Source organism: Sycon ciliatum, chromosome 1 (assembly GCF_964019385.1).
Source record: "Sycon ciliatum chromosome 1, ocSycCili1.1, whole genome shotgun sequence".
Lineage (NCBI taxonomy): Eukaryota > Metazoa > Porifera > Calcarea > Leucosolenida > Sycettidae > Sycon > Sycon ciliatum.
The window spans coordinates 60,203,918-60,226,510 of NC_088643.1; the positions used below are offsets into that span (position 1 = coordinate 60,203,918).

A 22,593-nucleotide genomic window follows, 5' to 3' on the forward strand; every position below is an offset into this window, starting at 1 on the left:
TTCCGAAAGGAAATACGACGCTGAAGACGATGAGCTACATGGCAAATGCGTGCAATCAAGTGAAATGCCCGAAAAATCCTTGCCGATTTTACTCGAACTGTACGTGAGTTCAAAAAATTGCCGCATCATGACGTATGTGGGCTCAAACGAAAGCTGAGGGCCTCAGCTACACGCTGCGCCACACGAGAAGGCCCTGCGCAGATTCCGTGCAGCTACAGATCGATCTATGCATGCGCCTTTCCGTGGTGCCACGCATGTACGCGATTCAGCGTTAGCACTTTTTGACAGGTCGTGTCACGTGACTGAAGTGCCTATTAGTAGTATTGGTATGCAGCGAACTACAAAAATTATTTTTTTCTCATGGTTTTGATGACGAAATAATTGTGACATCACCCATCGATCATCGCCCACATCACCCACGTCATTGTGCAGTCGATCGAGCCATTCACGCAGTCACTACTCGCATACTAGTGCACTGGAGATCTACTGCACATGTGCACAGGTCACCTGCGCTGCATCGATCCTCGAGACCTCGACTCGAGTCCCGTGTGCTCTTTGCCGTCGCCTTTGCCTTCGACTTCTTTGGCTTGGCTTGGGCCAAAGTCTGAACTAACTTGTTTTGCTTGCTGAGAGATCTGGAGATCCAGGAATCTAGTTGTGTGCCTGGCCCTGTTGCTGTGCCGGGCCTACGTGAGTACGTGTTATAAGTGTAGTTAGTACAGGTATATCTGCCTCGATAGCTGTCGTAGTGTGGTAGAAGGCAACCATCAATCTGTGGAAGTAACAAGTATTAGTTTAAGTTTACAGTACACTAAAAATCATTCAATTTTTGAATTATTTGTCAGAAATGCCTGCTTTTCCTGAGCAGCAGGAGGTACCGGTATGTCTAAAGACAGCAAAGTCAGCTTCAGCGAGCAGTCATCCTCGGCCAAGAGAAAGGTCTACGCTCTCCGCGTAGCAGAGCTTCAGGGATTTTTGCAGTCTTGCAATTTGAACAAAAACGGCAAAAAGGATGAACTTCGTCAAAGGGCTTTGACCTTCATCAACAATGCCATTCAGAGTGGGTCTTTTCTGCCAGTATCGGCCAAGCTTGACCTATATTACCAAAAGCGGTTTCCGCAAGCGGCAACACTGCCAACAGCAGTACCTCGCCATGGTCCTGGGGGTGTACAGAAGCAATTGGCGTCGAGTTCGAATTCTGCCGTAGATGTTCAATTCAAGGCACTGCCATTTCATGAAAAGCTGGAGACTCTCTTGAAGCCCATTCTGCTGCCTTCGTTTGACAGTAGAGCAAGCATGGCTCCTCGAAATATGGAGCTTGAGTGCAGGCTGACTCCGCAGCAGGGTGCTCGCGTGGAAGAAGGCCGTCGCACGGTTCCATCAGTGTACGGACCTGGCCACAAGAGCGACCTTCACTTCACCGTGGAGGTGCTGGTCCGGTTTGCTGCATGTGAGCTGAGCTGTACGCAGGACGATCAGTACCCGCCCAAGTGCCAGCTCAGCGTCAATGGACGGACCGTGATCATGCCGGGTTATCAGATGGCCAAGCCGTCCGGCGAGATGAAAAAGCATGGTCAGCCGGTGGAGATAACTGCCAACATGCTACTCAGCGGCAGGAACAAGATACAACTCGTGTGCTCTCCCGTGCCAGAGATCACGCGCAAGTATGTTGTCACTGTGGAGCTTTGCTTGAAGCGCTCATCGGCCGAGCTGCTGCAGCAGGTATGTCAGCGTGTCCGCAGTGCAGACATGTGCCGTGCGCTCATCAAAGATAAGCTGACTGGCGGTGGCGATGCAGAGATTGCAACCACCAGCTTGCGCAGTTCGCTGAAGTGCCCGCTGGGAAAGACGCGGCTCGTCTATCCCGGCCGCTCGATGAACTGTAAGCATGTCAACTGCTTTGACATGGCCAATTTCCTGCAGATGAATGAGAAGAAAGCCCGCTGGGTGTGTCCAATTTGTGACTGCCTAGCCATTTTTGACAGCCTTATGATCGACGGACTGATGAAGGAGGTGCTGGATAAGTGCCCGTCGTCAGTCGACCATATCGAGTACATGGCGGACGGTACGTGGACGCCGTACAACCCTCGTGATGCCAACCAGCGTAGGGCGACGGGCGGCCCGGCATCCTGTGCGACCAATGCTGTTGGCAGTGCAGCAGTGTCTACAGTGTCTGATGATATTGTCCCTGTTGTGTTTGACCTGTCAGACAGCTGCCATAGCTTGGAGCCGTGCGAGCAAGAGCAAGAGGCAGGCGGTGATGGCCGCGCAGCCGCAGCAGGGCCAGACGTTATTGATCTGACTATGGACACCGACTCAGACGATGATGACAGTGCTGCTGCTGCTGGTAGTGGTGGTGCCGGTGCTGCTGCTGCTGCTGCTGCTGGTGGTGGTGGTGGTGGACATGGTATGTTGAGTGCTACCGGTGGTAGTGCCACTACTGCTGATGAAGCAATGGCGACAGAAACAGCGGCAATGTCAGGTCCGGGGTCGCGCGACAGTAGTATTGCCAAGGGAACTACTGGCATGTCGGCAGCGCCGATTGGTAAGCGGTCCGACACGCTGGACAGCATATCGTCAGCTCAGTCGACTAACGTGGAGACAGGCTTGGTACTGGGCAGTGAGGCTGATCTGAGTGCGTATACTGGTGCTGGCCTGAGTGTCTGCCCTCCACTATCCTCCTTGACTCCATCCATATTAGGAATCGGACCGGTACCTTCTTCGTCAGCAACAGCGTATCCGTACCCCACTGATCCATCGAGCTATACCCCCTTTATGGATCAGCCCTGGCCCGAGCAGCCTTACTACCATAGCAGTAGTAGAACTACAGGGCCGTCGACTAGAAATGCACTGCTGCCTGCCAACGAAACGGGCATGTGGCATTACGACCATGGCTTGGACGCCACCACCATGAGTTCTCTGCCAGCGGATGTGGATACTAGTAGCGGTGGAAATGTTGCCGCCGCCGGCGGTGGCAGTCAGAGCATTGTTCACTCGTTTGACACGCCACCCGCTTACAGTCCCTTGCCACTACCCTCGCAGCAGCAGTACAACTATGGTGGACCGTTCGGAGCACCCCCTGCGTATTCTCCCGTCTATATGCCTTCTCTGGACCGGCGCTCATCGGCTGCTGCAGCAGCAGCAGCTCCGGCCTGTTCGTCTCCAACTCAGCCGTATCCTGTCCTTTACCCGCAGGAGGAATCTACTCGTAGAACTACACGTGCTGATTCATCCTCCTCCTATTTGTAGCATCAACACTAAGCTAAGCAGTTCCTCTCCATGGCTGCTGACAGCTCTGGTCCAGACCAAAAGAAATTACTTGTGAATTTGTATAGAAACAACAAAAGAACAGCACGAAAACTGGCTCCATCCGAAATCTTGATTACTGTAAGGTCTGCTTCGCTGCTACTGCCGGGTAATAGTTTCTATCATTATTCTTCAATCCGACTGCATAGTGCATCCCATCCAAGCAACAAGTAATATAAACGGCACTATTCGCCTACAGCATAACAAGCATAAAACCGCGCATGATATTATATATTCACTAGCAGTACAAAACGTGCCTGCTGTAGCGCCATCGTCCGGGAAGCACAGCCCGCCATCATTTTCATGGTCACTCTGCGCCGCTGCTGCGTGTGCTGTACGTCGTGCACCACACAGTATTCTAGGTGTGTGCGTACACCGGTGTGCAATATATCTGTTGAGGCTTTTTCTTTTTTATATCATCCTTAGGCACTCTGTTTTGACTTGCTCGTTTTGAAAATGAATATTTAAGTACGTATCATGTTACGTGCCAGTGCTCGCTTCGTACCCTGCGTGTCAGTCTTGAACATACGGTACATTTCTTCGGGCTTGCGCCGCTACTTTAGATTTCGTCTCTGTGTTTTGTCCCTCGTTCCTTCTTCTTTTGAGTTCAGCAGTTTCATCATTACCTCTCTGTCTGGTGTATTGTTTTTTTTTATATGTATCCGTACGTCCTTCAATTGTGTGGTTTTTAATCCGTTGAAGCAATGCTTTCACAGTCTGCTGTGTACCTACTGTGGGCTGTGAGCATGTCCAAAGCATGCGCGCGTGATAAGTTGTATTGAGACACATGCATTGTTTGTGGTTGATGCCCTCAGTGTAAATGGACACAGTTGAAAAAGAAGAAAAAAAGAAGGAAAAAAAAACAAAACAAAAAAAGGAAAAAAATAAAATAAAAAGAGTGGTCTTGGGCAGTCATCACCGCGTACCGTGACTCGTCACGTCGGTAGTTTTTTGGCAACCACTAGTACAGAATACATTTCCTACAAATTGATACCGTGTTCCCTGCCACTTGCATTGCCAGGCATTGCGATTGTGGTAAGAAGCAAAAAAAGAGAGTAAAGTATCGTGTCCGTCCCCGAAGGGAACTCATGACGCTAACACCCGATAAACCCTTGTATGTAAGAAGACTATTCACACATAAATGGCTAATTATCAAAAACTGCACACTTGGCGATTTGCCTTTTCGCCGTGATAAGATAACTGCTGTGATGGTAGGGTACTCCAGAAAACAGCGTCTGTTGGCGGTCTTGCCATCATCCTCATCTCTGCTTCTGCATAAACCCCATATCAGTACTATCAAGAGTACATAACACATAACCCCGGGTTATGTACTCTTGGTACTATAATTATAGTATTATTATCAAGAGTACATATCCCAAGTTCTGCCGTCGCAGACCCCATAGCTGGAGTTGCACACTCTTGGGGGCTATGTACTCTTGTTATTATTATACTCCCATTTTTTTGGCACTTATCCCCCCCCCTGGCCCACCTTGCACTACAGCTTGGGATTTGCAACTTCTTGCGGAACACATACTACTACTGTAGTATATACTGAATATGGTCCACACTGAACTTCTTTACAGTGGGGAGGTAGTAGTAGTAGTATTCTTTTATTTTCCATCGGAAGCCTCAACAGTGATGAACACAACTCTTAAGAGGGCCGATAACAGAGTAGAGGGGTGTGGGGTGAGAAAAACAATAATAAGAGATGTTTAAACTAAACTAAACTGAGGTATATCCTTTGCGAGGCACGTCTGAACTGAATGCACCTCTGTTGTTGAATTCTACTGTATTTTTTTAGGTAATAATAACAATAGCTACAGTTCGCATGTCACTCATGGAAGGATCCATGGGCTTAACGCATCTGTCAACGAAATCCAGGCAGAAGAGCCGACAAAAGGCATCTCATTATTGTTAGAACGTATCGCAGTAAGAACAACTACGCAAGCGCAGCACATTTTTCCACGAGCATCTGTCATTTTTTTTCTTGTCTAGAGCCAGTTCAAAACAGTCAGAAATATCAATATTGGCGTGCTTTAGATCATTTTTAATATTGTCAATCCATCTGAGATGGGGTCGGCCACGTGGGCGCTTGATGTCCCGGGTATTAATTGCCATCTCCAGTGCTTGGTTTTAGGTAAAAAAAAGTTGCTAAAACATAGTAAAAAAACATAGTTTGTAACATGGAAATTGTGGGCACAAGTCATGCGATCGAGTCCACCAACCAAACCAGATTTTGAACAGTCAGACGTGCACAATCTAGCACAAAACTGACAAGGAGTAAAATAAGAATAATCTTGCCTGCTGATCGCGTAAAAGTGAAACTAATACTTGAGTCACAATGAACCTTGCTCTACCTTCAATTTCTACCTTTAAATTAATACCGGTATTTGTAGCAACGGACGATAACGATATGAAAGATGCCAACATAAAACGCACTCGCAGTAAAAATAGAAATCAGCAGTGATAAATTGCAAGTCCCTGATTCTCAGCATATACATGATGCAACTGTAAGGACAGAGTGTGCAAAACAAAAGTTTACGATGTCAGCCGAGATACCGTACTGCACACGTAGCCACAACAGGTGACTGCTGCAGACCGTCCTAGCAAAGGCACCCCCCCCCCCCCCTTCACAATCCTCTGGCACCCCTCTTCACAATCCTCTGGCGTCAAGTTTGAACGGGAAGAGAAAGTAAAGATGTTGCATGTGAAAACTTACAGCCACGACCAGCGAGCATTAGAATCAGCACACTGCACCCAAGTGCCAGCACAGCAGTGTCAAACACATAGCAGGTGATGTGCGTAGTATTACTAGCCACGGCACGAATGCAGTTAGCCAGCACTTGGCACCCACAGCAGTAACACACCACAACGCAGGTGACGCGTGTACACTGTAGTGCTAACGATGTCACTAGCCACGAAACGGATGCAATAGCCAGCATTCGGCATCCACAGCAGCAACACATAACCAACAACGCAGGTGATACGTGTACATTGTAGTGCTACTAGCCACGGTACGGATGCAATGCTCAGCACCCTGCTACTAGCCACGGCACGGATGCAATGCTCAGCACCCCGGCATCCACACGCCAGCACAGCAGTGTACATGGCAGTGCAATTAGACACATCATGGATGCTGCCCGTGCAACAGCCAACACAGGGTTCAGGATCGGTACGCAGGTGGCCGCTTCTTCCCGGGGGGGGGGGGGGGGGGTTTCAATGCATGACCCACTGCCCAGCATTAGTCCGGTACGTTATAGTCCTGTAGCGTGGTAGGTAGGGCCACTGGAGTTTCCAGGGCAACTTGTCAGCCATTTGATTCAACGTGACCAGTAAAGCACTCTGCCACAGGGCTTTCGTTGCTGCTGCTATTAACGACGATGGTGCTTGTGCTGGTGATCTAGTATCATCTGTCAGCAATAGGCGATCTTATCCTCATGTTGTCAATGTGGATGAAGTCATCGTCCCCAGCTCACCATTGACTGCATTGCCGCCCGGTGACTGGCACAGATCACACTGCGGCCAAGCATCCACAGCATGGATCCACCACACGTGGGTCAACAGTGTACATGTACATCCAATTATGACATGTACAATACAGTATGCTGACTGCCATGGTGGGAATGAGAACTGATCACGAGGACGATGCAGGCCAAAGCTGTAGTATTCAACCACCTCCGCCACACGGAAAACACTCCCGTCGCTACTCCCTTACTGAGGGTGTGGGAGATAATGGACAAGCACACAAACGCGGTCATTGATGGTGAGGTCCAATAGTTTGCCACAAACACAACCCCACGTATCAGCCTGCATCGGGTACGAATATGCGAACCATCTGCTCAGTCGACGCCGGAAGGTGTGTAACCGGGCAGTACCCATGTCGGCTGAGGTGGTTGTGTAAGCAAGTGTAACAGAAGACATAGCTGCAGAGAGAGACAGAGAGACAGAGCACAGTCATGCATGAGAGTGTACAGCAGAGAACCATGTGGTAAACAAATTCCCTGCACAATGCCGGTGGCACACAATACCACACCGAAACAACCAAAGTGCGAGTGTAGAGGAGAGACAGAAATGTTTCGTTACACTCGGCCTAATTCGTTCACAGACCCAAAGCAGCTGTGTTTTAGAGTGCCGGAAGCAAATATACAAGTACATCAAAGTACCATAGAGAGTATAACTTTGCAGCTGAGAGAGCATGTCTGGGCAGGCATATAACGTTATTCACCGCCATTTCTCCAGGTTTGCCTTTACCACCATACGGGTCGACTACTTCAAGGACTAGGTATCAGTCAATTCTCATGCATTGTAGTAGTGTGCATAGGTATAATTATAATATTACCTTCAGCCTCGTGAATATGGGCGAATATTCACTACTACATGTATACAAACCGATGCGAAGCCGAGGTTTGTATAACTAGTGAATATTCGCCCATATTCACGAGGCTGAAGGTAATATTAGACTTATACCTCTCCATATTCACCCTCTTGTCCCTAAAACCCAATAAACGAGTCCTGTTGGTCATACATGTACATGCACGCAGAACTAACGCTGTTACTTCACTATCCTGTATACACCGACTGGCATGTTCTTGCATGAATCTGAGAACGACTTTCACGTGTACTTGATGACGGAATCTTGTTCAACACAGTCAGTGTTGATTGAGGATCGATCGTGTACACGTTCTGGTGCATGTGGCACGGGAGGTGACGACCTTGGAGAACACGCTCGTGCAGCTTTGTGGCGGGAGCCAATCATTGTTAGTTTCGATGCGAAGATTTGACCAATCCGGGAGCATCGCGCCAATCCCCTTGGAGAACACGCTCGTGCAGCTTTGTGGCGGGAGCCAATCATCGTCGGTTTCGATGGGAAGATTTGACCAATCTGGGAGCATCGCGCCAATTCCGGAGTCGGTATATAAACAGCGAGCCAAGCCATTCTGCCTTCACTTATCTTCAAAGTTTGGCAAGTACAAGTCGAAGATATGGCTGATGAACCTCCTCCGAAAAAACGGTTTGGCAGTGCAGGTGCTGCCGAGATCAAAACTTCGTTGAAACAATCAACACCGGCTGCTACAGCGTCAGCCACATCGTACTGGATACGAGTTTTCGATAATTACTGTAAAGAGAGCAGTATTGGTACTGCACTTGATTTCTCTTCAGTCAGCGCACCGGAGCTGGAGGATGCCCTAGAAAAGTTCTACGCTACCGTCCGTAAACAGGACTTTTCTGAGTACAGGCGAAACTCCTTGCTTGCAGCTCGATCCGCAATCCATCGACATGTCACAAATCATCAGCCAATAGTGAATATTTTCACCGATGGAGCATTCCAGCGGGCGAACAAGGTTTTGGACGCTGTATTGAAGGAGAAGAAGCGAGAAGGCCGGGAACCAGCAGTTCAACATAAGCGTCCCATCAGCGATAGCGACTGGGAGAAGATGAGTGAGTATTTCGCAGATACTGACACTTCATGCGACCTGCGGAAGCTATTGATGTACGTTTGTTTCCAGATATCGTCGCATTTCTGCTTGAGAGGTGGCGAAATCCAGGCTAAACTGAGAAAGCAGGACCTCAGCTTTGAAGGTGAAGGCAACAATGTCCGTATAACGCTTTCTACCGACTTCAGGAGTAAGGTCCACCCAGACGTTGACAGGCTGTTTCAGCGAGCTGCGTGCTCACCAGGTATGATACTCTCTAGCGATTTGCCTTGCTGGTTTTTCAAAAGCCCGCTCTCCCATAATAAGTTAGACTCCATGATTAAGATGATTTCAGAAGCCGCTGGCCTTTCTTATTCCTATACCAACCACTGTCTGCGTGCTACGAGCATTACTCACATGAAACGCTGTGGCATTGAAGACCGTAAGATCTGTACTGTAACTGGTCACAAAAATGTCAATTCACTTGCTGCATACAACGGTGTAACTCACGCTGAGTCAGCTAGGTTTGCAGATGCTATCGATTTGAAAGTCCCAGAATGCTCGGTTTCAGAAAGGACTGAAATTTCTCAGTCTGCTGTAACTGAGGCTACTTCACACACGAGTTTGTGTAGCGATCAGGGAGATACATCACCTTCTGGGTTTGTTTTCAATGCTCAAGGTGCAACGTTCTCGAATGTGGTGTTCAAAGTACACGCTTCAAAGCCGAAGAAGAGATTTTGTTTGTCATTGAAAGAGAGGCGTAAAGAAACACAAAGAAAGAATTTTCTAGCTGAACAGTGTGACCAGTAATAGTCAGTGCCATCTTCTGCTTTCGCGGTAACAAGCGTGCTGGATTGCTTCTCAAATGTACTACCGTACTGGCAATATATATGGTCGCAGTGAGGCCATGAAGCGTTACATTGGCACATGTTTACCGCACGCAGGGCGTTACATGCAAAGTCGCACAGGAGCCGTTACACAGGTTTCTATATTGCCGCAGTCCTTTTTTTGCTATTGCAGGACTTCCTGCTGCGTCCAGTTTTGAACTTTTCACCACGCGGTACACGTGCTTTCACAGTTTTCAGCCTTTTTTGCAATGAAAAGATCGCCGCACCCCGCCGGACGCGCGTTACGAACGCAACGAAAATTTGTCGCACTAGCCTGGTCGCGCGTTACGCCGCACCCCCCTGCGTTACGCGTTACGCGGCAACATATATTGCCAGTACGGTAGTAATGCTGTGGCGTTGTTCTTCAATGCATTGCTATTCTTTGCTACCCTGCCTGCTTTCACAGTACGAGAGAGCTTGGAAGCTCAGGGCCCTACGCTATGCTTTTTTGCCTTGATGACCTAGACAAAAAAAGCATAGGGATGTTATAGATTCTTATATTAAAGTTTCAACTTTTTGTTTTTAGACATAACCTGGGATTCGAACCCGCACTATCGCCCTGCATGCATCCCCCGATACACTTCGCATACATACTGATTCTTCCAAGTTGCTTCACGTTATGATCTTGTATTTGAAAGCATAAGGATGTTACAAATTTTTCAATTCTCCTATTCTTTTTCAAGCATTACCTGGGATTCGAATCCGCACTATCGCCCTACATGCATTCCCCCATACACTTCGCATTCATACTCATTTTTCCAAGTTGCTTCACGTTATGATCTTGCGTTTTAAAGCCCTATTTGAATATCACGGCCAGCTGTATGTGGCCAGCTGTGTTTGATGGTACGGTACGGGATAGATACGGGATAGCGCCAGGCGTGACACAAACACACAAACACACAAACACCAAATTAAAGCTGTGTGGACCCTGGCTAGCGCCAGACGTTACTGAAGTAACGTCTTCTGCATAGCTACGGGAATAATTAATTTTTACTTGCTTTCATGGCTGCACTTGCTAGTTGTACATAATGCTGCTGTCTCTCAACTCTCCTTCCTAAAAAAGGAGTGAATATTGATGTGCTCTGTGAACGCTTTGTTTTCAATGACTTTCCTGGAAAAGCCATATCGGAAGTGAACAACAGTGGTGAACATAAGTGGTGAATACAAGCGGTGAATATTGAGCAATATTCACCACTTATGTAGATGGGCAATGGGACGTATGCATCCATTTCCCGCCATAAGGTTTTGCGGGGCAAGTCCACTACAACCGTACACACTGTAATACCAGCTCTGCATAAAAAGGTCATGAACTTTGTGAGGTCATACTCATAAATGTACTATAACGGGTTGTACCGGCCAAATATAGGGTAACTTGCCCCGCAAAAAAGGTGACGGCCATCTTAGATGCATACCTCCCATTGCATGTGGGTGAATATGGAATGAGGTATAATGCATACTACATTGTAGGCGAGAACATACCCCGACACTGAGAGTGCTGTGCTGTTGCGCCGAACTTGACCACACAATGGACACAGGACCGGGTGAGCAGGAGGGTGCACGGCACTCGTCTGAAACAGCAAACACGATGGCAGTACCAGCAAACAAGACCATCCGTGATTAGTTTCCGAGATGTTCAAGATCCTGAAGCGTGTCCTTCTTCTCAGTATTATTCCATCTGTATTAAACGCTGTATAAGCAGAAATATTTGCCTGGAATTAAATTTCGTCTTTTTCGTCCAATGAGCTTTTAGACTAATTAAATGCCGGACTAATGTCGCTTTTTCCAGCTTTTCAATACACTCTTGTGATCCTCAGACGAAAATTTCAACCGGATGAACTCCCTTTCTTTGGAGTTGGGCGAAATTATTGACCGATGAAATTTTCTGCCTGTACAGTACCTATAATAATTATTACGAAAAGAAGATTCCTAAGGTCAAGGGAGTTGAAAACGGGAAGATTCTGCATCGTCTGTTCTGGGTCCACCGGTTCTAAATGCCGGGCGGTCATGTGTGTGCGTGTGTGTAGGGGGAGGGGGGGGGGGGGGGAGCAGCTATACGCAAAATGTGTGTGCGTTTGTGTTTGTGTGTTAGCACAGTGCAATCAGCATTATGTACACTCAGCAGGTTCATACCCAGCCCATCAGTACGAGTACAGTAGAGACCCACTGCACACTTAGTGCACGTCACATACATGATTGAGCAGCTACCCGCACAGCAGCTGGCAACACAGGAATTTGACCGGACAGTCACATGATTATTAAAGATATCCGTTGCATGATCCGGTTCTCATGGACCTCCAGGGCAGGTGATTGGTCACCCGATCAGAGTGATCCCCTTGACAGGTTGTCGCATACGAGCAAACATGTACATAGCTTTCGCAGGCTAAAGGACTATCAGTATGTCATTTAGGACACTTCGCTTCTCAACTCCGAACTCCAAAAATGGTCTCTTCACTGCGGTTCAAATTCAAATTTACACTACACCAAATTTTCGGGCCTGGCCCATCATCAGGATACTAGAGGACAATTATCAGTATGTCATGTTAAAAAATATATATTAACGTTCATAGCCACACAGCAGACACTTGGTGTCACTGGCACAGTTGTGCTCGGTGAAATCTGACCCAAAGTGCATATTTGCTGCCCTCAACTTGCACGGCTCTCGGCGCTCTGGAAGTGGCACGAATGCGGCTGTACGTGCACACGTACAAGTTCAGTGCTGTAATCGGACGCGGTCCAGGGCGTCAGTTTTGCACTTTGGGTCAGATTTCAGTGAGCGCAACTGTACCAGTGAAGGACACACAACACATAAGCAGCACACGCATCACACGCATGGCATACCGCAGTCGTGGGCGGAGGTGGAATGGGCAGCTGCAGAGTGGAGCGAGCGGCTTGACGCGATGCAGTGCCCTCGTCACTCTGCCACCATTCCATGAACTTCAGCAAGAAGGCCAACACGGGCAGACCTGATGCCGCCATTGCCACAACATGACCACCTGCACGACTTGGCAGTGAGAGAATTCTCCAGAGAAACGATCTGTTCACCATAAAAGCAGCAGTAGCCACCGCCATCACAACAACAACAGCAGCAGCAGCAACAGCAAAAGTACCTTGACGAGCAAAGCAATACTAGTAGTTCAAGCAAGACCGAGAACAAAAGCGACAAACATGCTACAATATGCTGCTGGCAGCGTACCATAGAAAGTTGCCAGCCACTTCTGGATAGCCCTCCACAGAGTGCCGTGGATAGTAATGCAGCGCATTCAAGCCCGATACAAGTACAAACAGAAGCTGACAGACTCTACCTCACACAGTGCCTCGCACACATCCCGGCTCAAACTGCCTCGTAAGCAGCGGCAAGTTGTCACTGTTCTGCGCACACCCCAAGCCCATACTAGGCCATAGCCTCACTTCACACCGCTGTCCTGCCCTGCCCCACCGCCACTGCAACAGCAAAAGTACCTTGACGAGCAAAGCAATACTAGTAGTTCAAGCAAGACCGAGAACAAAAGCGACAAACATGCTACAATATGCTGCTGGCAGCGTACCATAGAAAGTTGCCAGCCACTTCTGGATAGCCCTCCACAGAGTGCCGTGGATAGTAATGCAGCGCATTCAAGCCCGATACAAGTACAAACAGAAGCTGACAGACTCTACCTCACACAGTGCCTCACACACATCCCGGCTCAAACTGCCTCGTAAGCAGCGGCAAGTTGTCACTGTTCTGCGCACACCCCAAGCCCATACTAGGCCATAGCCTCACTTCACACCGCTGTCCTGCCCTGCCCCACCGCCCCTTCCTGCCCCCCCCCCCCCCCCCCCCTATGAGAGAGCTTGGAAGCTCAGGTCCCTACGCTATGCCTTTTCGCCTTTATGACCCTGACAAAAAAAGCATACGGATGTTATAAATTCATATAAATTTTTCCTTTTTTTTTAGACATAACCTGGGATTCGAACCCGCACTATCGCCCTGCATGCATCCCCCGATACATTTCGCATACATACTAATTCTTCCAAGTTGCTTCACGTTATGATCTTGCATTTGAAAGCCCTATTTGAATATGCATTGTGGCCAGCCGTCTTTGATGGCACGGTACGGGACAGGTACGGGACAGGTACGGGACATGTACGGTCGAGGGTAACACGACACCGTCTACCGCCTTGATGACCTAGGCAAAAAAAGCATAGGGATATTATAAATTTTTCAATTCTCCTATTTTTTTTAGGCATAACCTGGGATTCGAACCCGCACTATCGCCCTACATGCATTCCCCCATACACTTCGCATTCATACTCATTCTTCCAAGTTACTTCACGTTATGATCTTGCGTTTGAAAGCCCTATTTGAATATTGCGGCCAGCTGTATGTGGCCAGCTGTGTTTGATGGTACGGTACGGGACAGATACGGGATAGCGCCAGGCGTGACACAAACACACAAACACACAAACAAACAAACACCAAATTAAAGCTGTGTGGACCCTGGCTAGCGCCAGACGTTACTGAAGTAACGTCTTCTGCATAGCTACGGGAATAATACCATATACGGTACCCATGTAGCGCTAGTAAATTACCCAAAGCCAGTACTAGTACTAGAACTGCAACACACCACACCCCAACCTCAAAAATACAAGTTGCAATAAATATATTGTTCAGGACTTCCTCTGACTCTTTGTTGTTTGTACTCACCTGTTAGATGGAGCAAGCAATTTGCCGGAACCATTGATCGCATCAAACAACTCCTAAATACATGAACAGAAAAGCAGAAGGGAAATTAAAGGAGGTATCAAGACTCTGCCAGTCGCCTCAAAGCATACAACAAACACAATTACCAGGTGCTGCACAGCGGGAATTTGTTGCACGGAAATATTCTTTCGACAAGACGAGGGTTAGCAGCACCTTTCGGCCTGTTTATCAATGAATTTGTTCCACCTCCCATCACAGGGGCTCTCTGGCCAACCTCATTCACACCGGCAACAGAACACCAAGTCGTAGATACATGTATTGGCAAATTAATAGAATTTCCTCGATACAGCGCTGTTTCGACCATCAAGAGACAATCAATATTCTCTCTTGTACGATTTTGTACACCATGCATGTCCAACGAAAGGAATACAGTTCTGTCCAGACCACAATGTCCCCGCTATAAGCATGTAGCGTTGGAGAAAGGTGCATCAAACTGGCAAGCTGCTGTTCAGTCACCAGTACAACCTCACTAATGTGGAATCTCAGGCTGGCCTCTACACGTGCTTTGCAGTACAATTCTCACACAGCAACGGTGCAACCAAGTCCTTCTTTGCCGCGCTACTCAAAGCTCCGTGTTTGAAAAACAACACTCACCAGGCAGCAAGGAGGACTCGGTTGCACCATTCCTGAGTGAAAATTGTACTCACCGGTATAAGTATGCGAGGTACGCCTGACTGCAATCAAAACTTCCGTCCCAGTATCCTCTATACCATACTGCTTTTCATGATGTTACATGCTCTCTCCTGTTCTCGTGGCAGGTTCCCCACACTGAGACACAATAAGGTTCGCAACATCATTGCCTGCCTATTGAAGCAAGTTGCACGCCCAGCTTCGGTGGTACTCAATCTTCAGCGTCTCTCCAATGAGATCCTCGGATGCTGCACTGCCAAATGCAAAGGCCACACGCATACTTGCCTGGATGTCGGGGGGGGGGGGGGGGGGGGGCAGTAGCAGGTCGGATGAGCAAGTCAAACGCAATATTGTTTTGTTCATGCATGCGTATTCAACCCTCACGTGCCCTCGGGTCGTTCCACCTCGGTTGTTGCTGTTGGTCACATACATGTATAGGATGACTGTGAGAAGAAGTGTGTTGGCGAGGCATGGCTTCTCAACGCGAAGAAGTGTGTTGGCGAGGCATGGCTTCTCAACGCGGTGTGCTTATTGTTTGTAAACGGTGGTTGTGGTCTCCACGACTGGTGAGATTGGTCGCTGCACTGCAGCTCTTTCCAGCACCTCGCCAGCCTGCTAGCTGCCAAATGCAATGGTTCATAGAGTGCCATCATCGCCAATATTCGATGCGAGCTACACGTAAGTATTGGTCCGCTGCGCTCGAGCATGTTTTTCAGCCAAGCAAGATGGGTTTTGGCCGTACCCCTATGAAGCCTGGGCTGCACAGCAGATTTTGCTGCTGAAGCTGAAAATTCAAAAGTTGAGGGAATGGAAAACACGTTTGATTTTCAAGTACTCTATTCACATGAGTCGGACAGACACAAGGCAGGACCAAACAGCCGCAATACACATGATGAACAATTGTCAGCGTCATTCCTGCCGCAGTCATCACGGACCGGCACGGATCATCTTGCAAGCAAGTACCATTAAACTCACCTCATCCTCTGCAGTGACCCGCCGGAGCTCCAAACCTGGTAGACACAGATAATGAAAGGAAAAGTGATGGGTAAAGACTATCATGCTGCAACGACGCTTGTCATCCTTTATACACGGGTATCCTACAAAGCATTGACTGAAGATGAAGGGGCTTGCAATAGCAGTAGATTGCCACTGGACATATAGATGGGTAGTTTCGGTAGGGTTACTTTTCTTATTTTCCGCAAACTCCAACGCGGCAACTTACACATTTATACCCATTAATTCACTCCTCATCTCCAATACTGGTATCCTTACTGCGATTAAAATCAATTCATAATCCACCAAATTTTCGGGCCTGGCCCATCATCAGGATAAATACATCAGGTTGGCTTTGCAGCCTTTGCTACATCGTTTCTGGACAAAAGAAATGAACTGAAGTGAAGAGACGGGACCGGGCCCCCGTCCACTTCCCATAGCCCTGGCCAATCGCAAAGACACTGTAGGTCTTCAGGTGGCAATGCCAGTCTGTCCAACCGTGTCACACGTTCCAAAGCAGGACACCTTTATAAAATGTATACAAAGGCAATTGTCTCCCATGTAAATATACACAATGTTTTGGTCCAAAGCAGGACTGTCCTGCTCAAAGCTGGACGGTTGGACAGTGCTTGCCAATTGCTCTAGCCAATCCAGAGCAAAGCAGCACGACCATGTGCCGTTGACATGAGCATAGATGGCCAGGGTTGCCTACCTGCCAAGTACAGCAGAGGAGTGAAGGCAGTTGTCTTGCGCAGGAGGTATGCCAGCTGAAACAAGAAGAAACAGCCCTGCAAACAGAACAGAATACACCAACTCAATTCTTCCAGCAGGGCAACGAGTGGCAAGAACATTACTATACAGTAGCAATCAGGCTTGCTTGTCGCCTGTACTGTTTACCAAAAAGGAAGATGATGCTGTCAGGAATGGTCAGCTTAACTACAGTCTTCTACCACCTGTGTTTTGTAACAAACACGGTGGACCAGAAGACTGGGCAAAGTATGCACGGACAAAGAGCTGAGAGGAAGTGATCTCACGGGGGGCCACAATCGCAGAAGGAATGGCAACGCCAATGGTGGCGACACAAACACATGCGTCTGCGAACAGACATCTAGTTCGCAGTATGCCCTACCTCCCATAGGAAATGGAAATAAGGATAGACGGCCTGAAACAACTGTAGACAGCGCCTGTCAAGCCCAGAAGCACACACACACACACACACACACACACACACACACACACACACACACACACACACACACACACACACACACACACACACACACACACACACACACACACACACATTGCATAAAAGAAACTATTATAGAAAGCGAAACCAGAGGTTCAAGCAATTCAATGGAATAAGGGAAAAGGTAATACCCAGCAGAAACCTACACAAGTTAGTGTAATAATGTGTTGATTGTGTGTTTACAGGCAGAGTGGATGCAAATGGCGGGCAGTAATTATCATGATAGTTTGAGTTTCACCGCCTTACCTACGCCACTGGTTTCGTCCATGAGCAGTCATCTGTCCAGAGTCTAGTGCCTCGTACAGGTCCTCAAGCTTCTGCTTCAAATACGGGACGAATGTCTGCATGTTTGGACATAGGGAAACGGTGTTGAAGCCATAAGGGTAAGGAATACTAGAAAACAAGTCCAACGTTGCATGCACATGCACTTGCACAGGGGAAAAGCTGGTCCCCCTTTTAGGGGGGGAGGGGGCATGGCTGCATACGTGTAGGATGGTCGGTGCATGTCATTCAGGGTCATTATGTGCATGCAGAACCTAGATCGAAATTCTTAGGGGGGGGACCCCCCCCCCCCCGTGCCCTATGCGGGCTACGCGCCTGCTTGAAGTACTTGTACATGTCCATGATGTGAGAGGAAGCTGGTTGTTCCCATGATGATCTGTGAGAATTCAGGTACACCACTGCACTCAGACTGCAACACTATTGAATATTGAGTCATTGACCGCACTGCACTAACATTGCACTCTGTGTGTGTGTGTGTGTGTGTGTGTGTGTGTGTGTGTGTGTGTGTGTGTGTGTGTGTGTGTGTGTGTGTGTGTGTGTGTGTGTGTGTTTCCAGAGGAAACATGAAAAGCATCACACCAAGTGCACAGAGGACTAGAGACAATACAGCACTGGTCACAAAACTTACAACGATAAACAGAGACGTGTAGGAATGAAAGTGGCAGAGAGCGGTCGGTGGCCGTCCCGTTGAATGGCTGTGTCCAGCCGACGCGCTGGCAGCAGCTGTGCAGCAGTCCGGTTTGGCAGACGGGCTAGTGCAGAACACAGGGAGCAACACCACACTCCTCTAACCATGGCTCCCTTCTCTGTATGTACAAACATGCGTCCCAACATATGCCCTAACGTGCAGCCAGATACACGTAGGCAGCATACCATTTTCATGCGTCCATGTCTATTCAGTATTTTGTGAGATGCACTTGTCCGACAGGAAGAGCAGCCTACTTCTCATGACGTTTTTTTGTTGACCTTCAGGCCAACCAAAACCGGTCCGGTTTGTCAGGTGATCACTGCACCAACTTGGTGGCCACCAACGCATGCTTACTGCTTAGGACGTTGTTTTCACCAGCTATAAAGTATCATACACCAAGAATGAAAGGCTCCGGTATGGCCGGACCAATCAAGACCAGTATCCGGCGGTCCTGAGTCCTTACGCATCAGACAGTTGCGAATCATTACATCAAACCCACTTATAATATCCAAGGCTTCGATCACATCTTACACATGTACTTCTATCTCAAAGCCGTTTTGGAGCTGGTACGTAAAGCTGCCATGATTGAGACACGAGAGGTACCTGGTTCAAGTCCTGCCTGGGAGCGGTTTTCCAGCCGTGCTGCTACCCACAGTCAACTGGGAACTTGTGGCCAGGCACAAGGGGTACACGGATGCAGCTAATGGGGTCGTTTTCGGCACTTGTGCCAGTGGTTGTGAGACTTACCCACTCACCCCCACCGTTAGGCGCTGCATCTGCTGCTAGGGTTTATCGGGTGTTAGCGGCCGTCGTGAGTTCCCTTCGGGAACGGATACGATAATTTACTTACTTTACGTAAAGCTGCCAAAGCGTTCCATTGCTAGTTCACCTTCTTGCGGAGTTAGCTCTACGAATCCTGTTCGGGAATGTTTGAACACTTGTATCTCGTCCAAATAGGCAAACTTTATTGGCACAATAACCCTTTCAAGATTTCAGCGTCGCCGGGACGTGGCTTGACATCATGTAAGCATAGGAACAAGAAAGTTTAAACACACAGTACTTACGGGGAATGTGGCCTGGGACTCCGTCGCAGGGAATAAAAATTCTCAGAGAATGAAGCACCTGTACCAAACAAAGACGGATTAGATACATAAAAGACGTGGAGACAACAATTTCAAAATAGCAACAAATAGGACACATGTACATTCGGCCGTCATCGTGTGGTGATGACGGCAGCATTTATCCTATTTATTGCTATAATTATAGGATTAGATAGTAGATAGCATTGGAAATTGGCAGTCATCGGCAGCCTGAACAGGGTGCTTGGCCAGGTCAGCAAATCACGTGTTTAGAGCATAGCAAGTATACAAGAGAGCATGTGTAACGCTCACACTTCCACTCTCAGAAGGCTCACAGTTATGGTTGGTATGTTGTCCAGTGACAAGGAGGAGAAGATAAAGACAGTGCGAGTATACATGTTCGCACACAGCTTACCATGAAAACTTCAGGTGTACATGCACTACATCAAGAGTAGATAAACAAGAGTGTGCAACTCGCGGATGGGTAGGCCCACGGCGGAATTTTTTGTTGACGTAATCTTTTCGACGACGCACGCGCCGCGAGTCTTTCGGAAAGTTTTCCCTCGTGCTCTTGGCCGGGCTTTACACTATAAGATCGGTGCCCAGCACGTGCTCTCACACTGCTCTGCGGCAAAATGCGCGTTTCTCTGAAAAAGGTGACGTCAACAAAAAATTCCGCCGTGAGCGGGGGTATCTGCAGATTGTGCAGGAGAGATCCGGAGTTGCACACTCTTGTTTATCTACTCTTGGCTACATGTATTTATGTGTATACCAGTATGATGGTATTACGCATGCTAAACTACCTATACGTGTATGGTATTACGCATGCTAAAGTACCTATACAACAGTGTACAACAACACATCTCCTTACCGGTGTGCTTCAAGTAATAGTTCTGCAAGAGCAGGTCTACCAGGAGAAATAGCTCATTGTTCAAGCGCCAGGCCGTGGCCCAGCGCGAGTCTGGCCGACGCACTGCCAACACCTGCCATGCACACACACGCACACACGCCACACACACGTGCACACACATACACGTACACACTAACACACACGCACGCACACACGTCGCACATACACACACACACGCACACAAACACACACACATGTACACACACGCACAAACACATACAGATACAGACAGACGCACGCACACATGCGCACGCACACACACATACACACACACACACACAAATTAGTGCAAAATGCGTAGATGCCTACTACTACTAGAAGATGAAAGCAACGAGAAAGCATGACGAGCACTAGATGCATAAACGAAAGTGCAAAACAAAGCCTGCATACCAAAGCCTGCATACCAAAGCCTGCATAACAAAGCCTGCAGTCAAACTATGTCTAGATATACAGTGCTGCTTAATGAACCGTGTAAGTCAAGTTTGCGCCTTGCACCTTTTCGCAGCCCAGTGTTTGCAGGTCTAGGGCTGTGCAACGCCCGGCGCGTACTTGAGTGACTCGATCGAATTTCAATGGGCAGTACTGTACACGTACTGCACGTGTGCACACGCTATGTCTGTGTATCGTGCACATGCTATTTCCGTGTATTGTGCACATGCTGCGTCTGTGTATCGTGCACATGCTATTTCCGTGTATCGTGCACATGCTGCGTCTGTGTATCGCGCACATGCTGCGTCTGTGTATCGTGCACATGCTGCGTCTGTGTATCGTGCACATGCTGCGTCTGTGTATCGTGCACATGCTGCGTCTGTGCATCGCGCACATGCTGCGTCTGTGCATCGCGCACAGGCATGCCTCCTTCACACATGTACAAACCCAGTGACAGTATGGGAACTGGCCCAGCCTGGGGGGGGGGGGGGGGGGGGGGGCAGCTTTGCACTTGGGGCCGGATTTCACCCGACATGACTAGTCGACTGTGCAAAGGAGCAGTTTATGTTCAGGAAATTATACTTCCACCAAAGACTGCAATTCCTCTCACTGTGGAGTCACTGCAGAGGGCAGTAACATGTCAACAAACTGCACCTTCTCACATCATGTGAGATGGCAGCAGCAGCAGCAGCAGCAGCAAACAGAATACCGGTATGCACCGCAAGTCCTGCCTAGCATGCCATGTGCTACATGTATTCACAACTGAACAGTTAGAGAACTTGCAGTTACATGTACAGTAAACCACCTGTCAAGGCGACCACTCGGACAAGGCGACCACCTGTCCTAGAAGACCACTGCAACCAGGACCACGGGATGCTATTTCCAGTCAATGGACCCTGGATAAGGAGACCACCTGGTGACAGAGACCACACGTTGAAGGTCCCTTGAGCGGTCGCGTTAGACAGGTTTCACTGTACATGTAGTTGGTGGAAATTCCCCCGTGCATAAACTCAAGACGCCTCAAGAGTCAAAACCTTTTCTAACGTGAATAATGCAATGCATTCATGATTGCATGCACGGAACACAGACGCAGCAAAATGATCTCATGACACCGCATTGGAAGCAGCTAGCTGCGGTGCCACTAAATAAAATCAGGAATGCTAAACATCTCCTACCTTCAGGAAATATTCAAAGGCAGGTTTCAATGTGTTTGAGAGGTCTCGCTGTGCTACGAGCTCGAACAGCGTCGGCTGGTCCCTGTCCAGCCATTGGTTCAAGTGAGTGGAAAAGTCACCCATTGCACATCAACAGTAAGTCAAACTACATTCTACAAAAGACAAAAGTTTGTTTGAGGCCATGACCATAAAATTAATAATCAAATGGGGGAGCCAGATCGAGACGGAGTTGATTTCAAAATTATTTTTTTTTTGAACCAGCACACACAGAGCTGCATGCACAGAATCCATGCCATGCCATATGGCCATGCCTGCATGCATGCGCGCGCCTTGCTGAATGAATCCTCATGCATGATACCAAGAGTAGATAAACAAGAGTGTGCAACTCGCGGATGGGTTGGCCCACGGCGGAATTTTTTGTTGACGTAATCTTTTCGACGACGCACGCGCTGCGAGCCTTTTGGAGAGGTTTCCCTCGTGCACTTGGCCAGGCTTTACACTACAAGGTCTGTGCCCAGCACGTGCTCTCACACTGCTCTGCGGCAAAGTCCGCGTTTCTCTGAAAAAAGGTGACGTCAACAAAAAATTCCGCCGTGGGCGGGGATATCTGCAGATTGTGCAGGAGAGATCCGGAGTTGCACACTCTTGTTTATCTACTCTTGATGATACTGGTGATATACGCGTGACCGTGCAGGCGCTAGGCGTGCACGTGGCACGTGCGCAAACTGATCTTGACTCTTGACTCGAGTCTTGCTTGCAGGTGCAGCTTGGTTCAGAGTTTATAATATCTTTATTAGGATGACCCAGAGG

The 22,593-nt window shown here is 48.4% G+C and overlaps 2 protein-coding genes across 2 annotated transcripts; one reads left to right on the forward strand and one right to left on the reverse strand.

Annotated features, from left to right (window-relative positions):
* Positions 1 to 528: 528 nt before the first annotated feature.
* Positions 529 to 4,024, forward strand: LOC135804678 (E3 SUMO-protein ligase PIAS2-like). Its single transcript, XM_065318601.1, has one exon. The coding sequence runs from the start codon at positions 883 to 885 to the stop codon at positions 3,247 to 3,249; it is 2,367 nt and encodes a 788-aa protein (XP_065174673.1). The 5' UTR covers positions 529 to 882; the 3' UTR covers positions 3,250 to 4,024.
* Positions 4,025 to 5,433: 1,409 nt separating this feature from the next.
* Positions 5,434 to 21,992, reverse strand: LOC135804679 (peroxisome assembly protein 12-like). Its single transcript, XM_065318602.1, has 12 exons — positions 21,784 to 21,992; positions 20,141 to 20,252; positions 19,255 to 19,312; positions 18,131 to 18,254; positions 17,467 to 17,561; positions 17,101 to 17,155; positions 16,684 to 16,759; positions 15,954 to 15,988; positions 14,292 to 14,344; positions 12,446 to 12,641; positions 11,087 to 11,175; positions 5,434 to 7,229 (listed from the first exon to the last, which is right to left on the reverse strand). The coding sequence occupies exons 1-12, from the start codon at positions 21,904 to 21,906 to the stop codon at positions 7,109 to 7,111; spliced, it is 1,137 nt and encodes a 378-aa protein (XP_065174674.1). The 5' UTR covers positions 21,907 to 21,992; the 3' UTR covers positions 5,434 to 7,108.
* Positions 21,993 to 22,593: the final 601 nt, after the last annotated feature.